The sequence below is a fragment of the Oenanthe melanoleuca genome, chromosome 28, assembly GCF_029582105.1.
Source record: "Oenanthe melanoleuca isolate GR-GAL-2019-014 chromosome 28, OMel1.0, whole genome shotgun sequence".
Lineage (NCBI taxonomy): Eukaryota > Metazoa > Chordata > Aves > Passeriformes > Muscicapidae > Oenanthe > Oenanthe melanoleuca.
Window position 1 is genome coordinate 655,039 of NC_079361.1, and position 9,767 is coordinate 664,805.

General features: G+C 55.0%; 1 protein-coding gene across 1 annotated transcript; it reads left to right on the top strand.

The window, feature by feature from the left end:
• PRAM1 (PML-RARA regulated adaptor molecule 1) lies at positions 1–9,451 on the top strand. Its single transcript, XM_056512472.1, has 10 exons — positions 1–2,200; positions 3,822–4,503; positions 5,936–6,008; positions 6,328–6,440; positions 6,747–6,801; positions 7,068–7,161; positions 7,438–7,600; positions 8,122–8,155; positions 8,715–8,749; positions 9,196–9,451. The coding sequence occupies exons 1-10, from the start codon at positions 2,198–2,200 to the stop codon at positions 9,198–9,200; spliced, it is 1,257 nt and encodes a 418-aa protein (XP_056368447.1). The 5' UTR covers positions 1–2,197; the 3' UTR covers positions 9,201–9,451.
• The last annotated feature ends 316 nt before the right edge of the window (positions 9,452–9,767 follow it).

Below are 9,767 nucleotides of genomic sequence, written 5' to 3' on the forward strand. Positions count from 1 at the left end.
GAGCGCTGCGCCTGCGCGGGGACGGCCGGGCCGGGCTGCAGCGGGAGCACGGCCCCTCCTCCGGCACTGCCCGCCGCCGCCAGCGTCTGACGTTCCCTTGCATCCCGTTCCCAAACACCGGCCCTGATCCCCCCTGCATCCCAGCCCCAAACACGGGCCCTGATCCCCTCTTCATCCCATCCCCAAATACGGGCCTGATCCCCCCTTCATCCCAGCCCCAAAGACGGGCCCTGATCCCCTCTGCATCCCATCCCCAAACACGGGCCCTGATCCCCCCCTTCATCCCAGCCCCAAACACAGGCCCTGATCCCCCCCTGCATCCCAGCCCCAAACACGGGCCCTGATCCTCCCCTGCATCCCATCCCCAAACATGGGCCCTGATCCCCCCCTGCATCCCCAAACATGGGCCCTGATCCCCCCCTGCATCCCAGCCCCAAACATGGGCCCTGATCCCCCCTTCATCCCAGCCCCAAACATGGGCCCTGATCCCCCCCTGCATCCCAGCCCCAAACATGGGCCCTGATCCCCCCCTGCATCCCAGCCCCAAACACGGCCCCTGATCCCCCCTTCATCCCAGCCCCAAACATGGGCCCTGATCCCCCCCTGCATCCCAGCCCCAAACATGGGCCCTGATCCCCCCCTGCATCCCGTCCCCAAACACGGGCCCTGATCCCCCCCTGCATCCCCAAATACGGGCCCTGATCCCCCCCTGCATCCCAGCCCCAAACATGGGCCCTGATCCCCCCCTGCATCCCATCCCCAAACATGGGCCCTGATCCCCCCACTGCATCCCATCCCCAAACATGGGCTCTGATCCCCCCTTCATCCCAGCCCCAAACACGGCCCTGATCCCCCCCTTCATCCCAGCCCCAACCATGGGCCCTGATCCCCCCTTCATCCCATCCCCAAACATGGGCCCTGATCCCCCCTTCATCCCAGCCCCAAACACGGCCCTGATCCCTCCCTTCACCATTACCCCTAACATACACCCCACATGCTAGAGATGGCCCCCAGTGCCTCCCTGCCCCGCCATGCCCCAGCATGTCTCTCGGGCCTCCCTCTCCCCACAGACAGGGATGTGCCCTCCCCGTGCAGCAGCAGGGGCAGTGGGGCAGGTGGGAGGTGGCTGTCACTGCTGTCTGCCCGTCCTGTGCCCCAAAGGCAGCTCACCGTGGGTCCAGTGTGGGACCTCCCAGCACCCCCTCTCCATCCCATCCCATCCCATCCCATCCCATCCCATCCCATCCCATCCCATCCCATCCCATCCCATCCCATCCCATCCCATCCCAATCTCCAGCTGGTGGGATCAACCCCTCCAATGCCCCCCTTAGGCACCCACCACCCTTCACAGGACCCCCAGCACCACCTCCCTTGGCCAGTAAGTGCGCACCCCAGCTTTCCCCATGTCCTCAAACTTTGTCTTACCCTTAAAGCATCTGCAGGCAGGAGCCACCTCGGGCGCTGCTGCTGGGACACCCTCCCAAAGGGCTGCAGGGACACGCCAGTCCTGGAGTAAGGACAGCAGCAGCAACCAGCAGGCCAGAGCAGCCCTGCCAGGGCTCAGCTCGACCTCTCAGGCCATTCCTGCCTCAGAACAGTGACAGCAGGACAGTTAGACACTGTGGTGGCCTGACACAGCGCCCTGCCGTGCACAACTCCCCTTGCTTCCCAGAGGAATTAGGCTCTTCAGTGCAGCTCATGTCCCACATTTTGGATATTCCAGGAAGCCATAGCTCTCACCCAGGTTTTCTGTGCTCCCACAGAGCTCAGCTGTGCACCCTCTGCATCCCCCCGCTCTGTGCAGCTTTGAGACCTGACCTGCAGAGGTCACCATCAGACAAGGACATTGCCCACCCACCTGGTCGTATCCCCTCACATCCCACAGCCCGTTCCCAAAACTGGGGTTGTCCTCTGGATACAGCTCCTATGGCCAGCAGGACTTGGTGGGCTGCAAGTGTCAAACAGCAGCAGAGCCAGACCAGTGGTGTACCAAGAGCTGCTCCTCCTCTTTCTCCTCCTCCTTGTGCGGTCTCACCATCAGGCAAAACCAACTTCCTGGCCTTGCACAGAGCTCCTCACCAGCCGGTAGGAAAGAGCTGCTGGTCTGAAGGGAGGAGCTCAGAGAGCCTTGTCCAGAATGCTCCAGGTGGTCCTTAGCAAGGAGGCAAGCACACAGGAAAGCATCCACTGAAGGAAGATGGTGAGTAAGAACCAGACCTGGGCTGTAGTGGACATGGGGACGGGACATTGGGAGCCACAAATCCCGGCTGGGACGGTGTTGGGGATGCCCTTGTGAGGGGCTGGATCTGGCCAACACCTTTCCTGAAAGGCAAAGTCCCCCTGAACATTTGAGCTGGATGGAGCTTCTAAGGTGTCTGACCAGTTTCTGGGCTCAGAGGAAAGTTTGCTGGGTGAACTTAGGCTGAATATCAGCATCTGTGAACGGAGGAGGCCACACTCCCACCGAGCCCAGGAGAGCCCCACCAGCACAAAATAGATTGGAAAACCTGGAACTGATCACAGTGATGGCAGTGCTGTACATCCAGGGGCTCTGAGCAAGTCCCAGCTCATGGAACAGGCCCAAAACTGATCGTTACAAACCACCAAATCATTCAGGTGTCAAAAATCCCAATGGCATGTTTGGGAATCTGGAAAACGTTGCTTTTTTCACTAATTTGAGTGAAAGCCTCACTGCTGGTATACAGGAAATGACACATTCATGCTGCTTCAGCACTGCTATGCCAAGTGCTACATTTGAGGGTTTGCCAGGAAAACTGGGGTGTTTGCCTGGGGAACTTGCACCTTTGTAAGATTGTACGTCTACATTTGATCGGTTATGTCTAAAAACATTGCATCAGCTTCTCTCCATATCAGCCCTTCTCTTGTGAAAATAAAAATTATGCAATCAAAAACCCAAATTGAAGTCCAAAAAGGAGAACTCCAAACCAAAGCATACAGCTCCAGCAAAGCAGGCAGCTCTGGTGCAAAGTGACACTGTGGTCTGGGACAAGGGCATGGGAGAAATGTAGGGAGGGTAAGGTGATCTCTCCCCTCACACAAAGTCCATCTGAGAAGCTTAGGAAACATGTAGCCCCATCCTGTAACTTTGTTCCATACTTCCAGCCTTTTTCAGGCAGTCTTTTTCCAAGAGCTATTCACAGCCTCCTCCTGGCAGTTTTCTCTGGAGGCTCTAGAAAAAGGTGAACTTTGGTCAATGAGAAAGCTGAAGGCAGCTCTGTGCTGGAGCAGATGTGTCCTGGTTCATGTGTGCACAGTGTGAACCACACAGGAAAGACACAAGTCAGAAAAGTAGGGCAGTCTGCTGCCTCTTGGCCTTGTTCTTTCTGCACTCAGGCTTTGGTGGGATGAGTCTCAGCAGTGCCATCCCAGCTTTTCCTCCAGGGATGGATCCTATGGCCCTGTGTGCTCTCCCCCAACTTTTGGGAAACGGGACCAGGGCAAGGCAGGTTGCTCCAATCTGAGACATGGGAAATCTCTGGATCTCAGATTCTGCCCTTGGGAGCTTTGCTACTACCACCCAACCTCTCTGATTTGATGGTCCCTGGTAGTGGACAGAGGGTGGATCAGACCAAAAGACTCCATGAAAGGTCTCCTGGATGCCCTTGTGGTGGGGTAACCCAGTCCCAGTTTGGTGCAACCCCATGTTGTTTTCTCAGGCATGTTTTTGAGCAAAAACCTCGTTCTGTGGAGAAGACTTAGTGTGAGACCATGTTGAAGGAATACCACGTTCTCTGGGGGAAGTTTTGACTTATTTTACTCCACGGTGTTTTAACTGGTACTACTTTTCTTAATGGTTGCAGATGCATCTGGAGGGGAGAGATGCTGTAGTGAGACACCTTCGGGCAAAGTTCCAACAGAACAGGAAAGAGCCTCCTGCAGTGGGTGGTAGGCCAGAGAGTCACCCTGCAGCCTCTCATGGACCAGAGCCAGGACAGACCCCTGCCATGGCCTCCAAGGCTGATCCTCCTCAGGAGCCCCCCTGGAGCAGGAGGGTGGACTGCAGCAGGGCCTCTCCATCTCACAGTACAGGTCAGAGCTTGGGACAGCATTCACCTCATTCTGCCTGTGACACTCTGGCACAAATGGCGTGTCGGAAGAAGGGGACAGTTCAAGATGTCAGCTTCCACCCAGTGCCTGCAAAGCCAGGAGGAGATGTGTTGAGCAAGAAGGTGGAAGGCAGCTCTGATCCTCCCTACAGGAAGCCAGCCCAGCAGACACGGCCACCTGCCAAAGCCAAGGGGGCTCCAGCGGTTGTTGCCAAAGGCGCGGCTGTTGCAGACCCCCTGCTCGCTGTGGGAAGCCCCCAAAGGAGAGAGCACCCAGCTCTGCCCCAGAGGAAGCCTTTGCCACACATCAGGGCACTGGGAGTGAAGCCAGGCAAGCCTCGGCGCCCTGCTGATGTGGATTTGGCAAAGTTCAGAGCAGCTGCACATCCTGGGACAGCCTGTCCTGCCACAGAACCACCAAGGCGTGCTCAGCTGGGTATGGCCAGGCACATGAAAGCCCCTCAGGGAAGGGGGCTGCTCATTCAGGAAGGAAAATCTCCCCAGTTAGAACCTGCAGCTCTTGGGAGATGGAAATACTGGGAGGGCTAATGGAGAGGTGGGGTCTTGTATGACCAAAGGGGCTTTTTTAGGCAATAGCATGAGGATGAGAATGAGAGAGAAGGAGGGCAGGTGACGGAATGAAGTGCCCTGTCCCTGGCTGGGCACAAGTTTCTATCTCTGGAGTGTTTGTAGGAAGTAAGGTTGGAGTAAGTAACACGAGAGATATTGCCAAACTGGAGTGAGCCAGAGATGGTTGGGGGCTGGAGCACATGGAGACCCAGGCTTGTTCAGCTGGCCGGAGAGGGAAGGGGAGATCTCACTGTCCACAGCTACCTAACGGGAGAAAATGGGGCCAGACTCTTCCCAGAGGTGCTGGGGCAGGCCTGGGGGTGATGGGCATGAGCAGTAGGTGAGGCACCAGTCAGACATTGCCCTGCCACACTCCACAGTGGCCTTCTTGATGTGATGGTTTCTCAAGCTGCTCTTTTGCTAATCGACACTCCAGGTGATGAAAGCTGTTTCAAATACCATTTCTTGCTCAATTTCTCTAACCATGAGAGTAGACTTTCCTTCCTTTCCTTAAGAAAACTAGAATCTAGCTGGTCTATGTTATAATTTAAAGGTGTTATCAGAGCTGGCCATGCTGTTGTGCTGGGAGATTCTCACATGACTGGCTACAAGTATTTGTTTGTCTCATGGGTCCTGAGGCAAACTGCAACATCTGGAATTTGATCATTTTTGTTATTTTTTAGGGCAATCTTATGATATTTAGGACTAAGTATCTGATTGTGTATTACTTGGCACCATAAACCAGCAAAAAGGATTCTGATGTTGTACTCAGGTCTTTGGTTGGTCTGGCTGACGAGGCTGGAGACAAGGCTTGTGATAGAAATGCATGTTAGCAGGGATGTGGTCACGCTGGCAATGGTAAAGGGAGCAGCAGTATGTTCTGGCTGATGATGCTCCTGAGCATGCTGAGATATCCAGGACTTGCCTTGACTCTGGTACATATCTGAAATTTAAGGGTTTTCCACATTCATGATGCCTTTTTCGGCCTCTTCCCCTCTTCTTCCATCATTTGTCCAGGAAGAAAGTTACATTAGAAAAATGCAAATGGGAAAATACATATTCAAGGTTCTCAGTGAGGAACCTGATGCACTGTGCCTCAGTGTGCTGGCAGAAAATCCCTAGGTGGGCTATGGATTGCTCTGTCTCCTTGCTCTATCAAGCTGTGTAGTCAGTTTTATCTCCCCACCTCCCTCTGCACTAAATCCAGCCCAGAGTAGCTCTCACCTCAGGGTGGCTGATAGAGCTGAGGAGAAAATATGAAATAATCTGCTCCCTCCTGTTTCTGCTGTTTGTCACAGATCACCTTCAACCAGGCTGTGCTGCAGCAGTGCCTGCACGGTTCCCACTGCAGGGTGCTCCCGGTGGCACGGGGTAAGGACTGAGGCAGCACTGCTATTCCAGGGGGCTTCCAGGCTGTGCAAGCAGCTCCCGCAGTGTGAAGCACAGCCATCCCCTGGGGCTGTGTTACCTCACTGTGGCCATTGCACCTGCTGCCCCTCCACATCCTGCTGTGTGAGGAGCTGCTGGCACAGAGCACGGAGCTGCTGCCCAGCTCTGCCCCAGAGCCAAGGCAGTCCATGGCCAGCCCTTCTGCTTGTTCCCCACCCTCCTCCTGGCAGCCCAGATTCTGCCCTCAGCCCAGCACTGTCATTGCAGCAGCACTTCCTAATGGTGCTGTGCCTCTCTGCAGGGGTGAGGATGAGATATACGATGATGTTGAGCCCGTTGGGCTGGCCAGGAGAAGCCCAGGCCTTGTGCTGCCTTCTGTGTCCCAGCTGCCAGTGAATCCCTGCCCCAGAGGAGGTGAGTACAGGAGGGGCTTGGATGGTGTTTGGGGTGAGACCTGCAGCTCTGAGAGCTGCGAGGCCCCAGTGAGCCATGGGCAGCAGCAGGGCCTGTGCCAAGCCTGCTGCTCCCCCACACAGGAGGGCAGTGGGTTCTTCTTGTAAATGGGCTCAGGAAACCCTGATCCCCCCACACTTGGGGGCAAACTCAGGATTTGGTCCCAGGAGGAAAAAGCTCTTGCTGCTCTTTGTATTCTATTTTGACAGGTGTTCACACCTCATGGCAGCCTCATTGCAGCATCTCTCCTGGGGTTTGGTTTTACAGGTGGAAATGCTGGCCGAGCCTCTAACAGGGGAACCTTGCTGGCACCTACACAGAGGTAATGGGGTTTTTTTGCTCCTTCTAAGGATCCCAAAATGGCCAGGGTTCCCTGCTGCTCTGATAAAGCTGGTGCTTTAATGGTCTCTGCTGGGCTTGCAATAGGAAGGTCTGTGGTGAAGACCACAAGCTGCAGGCTGTACTTCTGGCCTTGAGAGCCCCCACAGCCCCAGAGCTGGTGCAGGGGGAGCAGCCAGCAGGGAGAAGGGGACGGGAGGGAGTAGAGCATGGGGTCATGAACCTTCCCATGGCTTTCAATGACTGCAGAGAATCCCAGGTCTCCCAGAAGATGAACACCATGACACTCAGGGCATGCAAGAAGGAGGAGAAGATGGACAGGGAGTTTCAGAAGAAATTCAAGGTAAGCAGCAGTAAGTGATCACTTTTCCCTCTGAGCTCCTTGTCCCCTCCAGGGAAGGTGCAGTGCAATGGCAGAAAGCAGCTGTGCTCCACAGGGACCGGTGATACTTAGATCACACCCTACCTTGTTCCCCGAGGTCACACCTGCCTCATTCCCCCAGGTCAGACCAGTCCCACAGACCATTTGGCCAGAGAGGAATCTGCTTTTTTTCCAGGAGGGAGAGCAGTCAAACCTGCCTGACTCAAGTCCCCATGGGCACTGCTGTTTGTGTTTCAGTTCGAGGGCAGCATCAATGTCCTCACTCGGATGATGGTCGATCCCGCAGCAACAGAGAAGAGGGGCGGAGCGAAGAACCTGCCAGTGAGACGGGGAGAAATCCTTGATGTCATTCAGTTCACAAATCAGGAGCAAATCCTCTGCCGGAACAGCCAGAGGAGGTGTAAGTCTGGAGGGGGATGAGGTTCACCCACAGCAGGAAGTACAGCACAGTTTTGGGAAGAAGCTTTTTCATGCAAACACCCCGTGAATTCCTCCTGACCGATCTCCACCTGTTAGACAGATCTGACAGGTACCCTGCTACCCTGAGGAGGTTCACACCTTTTTTCCTCTACACAAATGTTCTGCTCTTCCTTCCACTCAGCAGCAGCATTGCTGCTGTCAGTTGGGCTTGTCCTTTCCCTTTGCTGAAAGCTTTTGCAGTCCTCAAAGCCTCCAGGTGGAACCTGGCTGCAGATCCCTCAGGCAGAGAGGAAGGGATCAGGATCTTCCCTGCCAGCTGCCATTCAGCCTGGCAGATCAGGCTCCTTCCTGACGCTGCCCAGAGCTGGATTCCTCCTTGTCCCAGCTCTTTCTGGGAACGAGGAGTTGCTAAGCCCTGTGCAGGGGCAGGTGTTGGGGTGATTCCTGCACATGCCCTGGTTCCCAGCACAACCTGACATGTTTTTCTTCACTGTATTGCAGATGGCTACGTGCCCCGGGCTGTGATGCTGCCTCTGTGAGTATCCTTTCCCAGCCCCTTCATTTCCACTCCATGAGCTGCAGCAACTGCTCCATGAGTGGCCAGTACTGAACTAGTCCTGGCTGACAAAACTACCCAGCTCAGGCTGTGACCATAAGCCTAACACCAGCTGGTTCCCCTGGGGTGGAATCTGCCATATCAGGAGAGATTCTATTACTGGAGCACTGGAAGCACTCCCCAGGCTGTGGTCCTTTGTGTGGGACCTGCCCAGACACTGCTCAGAGGCTGCTGATGAGGATGAGGGTGCAGCCCCTCTGCATGGCCAGGTCTGCAGCTCTTGGCAGCCTGGGATGAGACCACCATCCTGAGGGGCCAGAGTCATCTTAACCCCACTCCAGCTGGTCCCAGCCAAGCAGGGAGAGCACAGCACGCTGGGAGGGGGAATCAGGGTGGCAGGTGGACACCAGAGTCCACAGACAGGTCAGGAGGAGATGAGACAGATACAGCAGCAGGAGCTGGCCCTTGCCTCGGGGTTGGGAGGTGGTGGGACATGGGAGACCATGCTGCTCACAGCACTCTATCTCTGTCCTTGCAGGGACAGTGACATCTATGATGATGTTGAGATTAATGGTAGGTGCACAGAACTGCTGCCATACCCCTTCACTGGCCACAGTGGCCACCACACCAGCATCAGAATTCCCCTCCTCCTTATCCTTTGCTGTTTTGCTGCCTTCCCTCTCTCCTTTCTGTCTGTGTGATTCCTCTTCCTCTCCCTGAGGTATTCTTTATTTACTCACAGTTCCCTAAAAGTCTTCATGTTCCTGTTCCAAATTACTTGGACTTCCCTGCACCCTGTTCTCAGCTTGCTCCCTCCACTTGCTGCCAGCCCCAGGGCCCCTTCAATGTCCTTTGAGGTGATCCCTCAGACAACTCAGACTTCCCTTGCCCAAGCAGTTTCTCTCTCCTGACATGCAAACTCCATCCCTGGCTGGCAGTTGGCTCTGAAGATGAAGCTGAATAGAGACAACTGTATTTCAGCTCTGCTTACAAGCACACACTTTATCTAATTCTGGCAGGCTGAGCCAACCATGCTGAGGCCAAAGGCATGAGACAGCACCAGAGAGACCTTCCCAAGGGCTGGAACATGAACAGCTCTGGACACCAGGCTCCTTTGGAGGAGCTGTGCTTCCTCTGAGACAGACTGCAAACCCACTGCTGAGCACGGGGGGTGCACAGAGCCTGTCCTACAGGCCAGGGGGCCCCAGATCCTCAAGTCACACATTCACTGTAGCTCTGTTTTGTCTGTGTAAAATATGCAATGGTTCAAGAGAGTTTAATGGCTTTTTTTTTTTTTTAATTTTTTTTTTTTGGGGGGGGTGGGGAGAGAAGGGTAAAATCAGGCCCATGAATGTTTCACTATTTTCCCATTCCCAGAACATCTGACGCCTAGGACCCACCTGCCCTTTCATTCTGCACCACACTCTGGCCCCAGTGACACTCCTGGCCTGAGCCAGAGGCAAACTGTAGTGTTAAATGGGGTCATGGTTGGAGGCAGAGACACGACCCTCTTGAGATTCATGTGACAAAAGCTTTTTTTATTGTTCTGAACCCTCCTTAAATAGAGGGTTGGAATTCCCTGGTTTGTGAC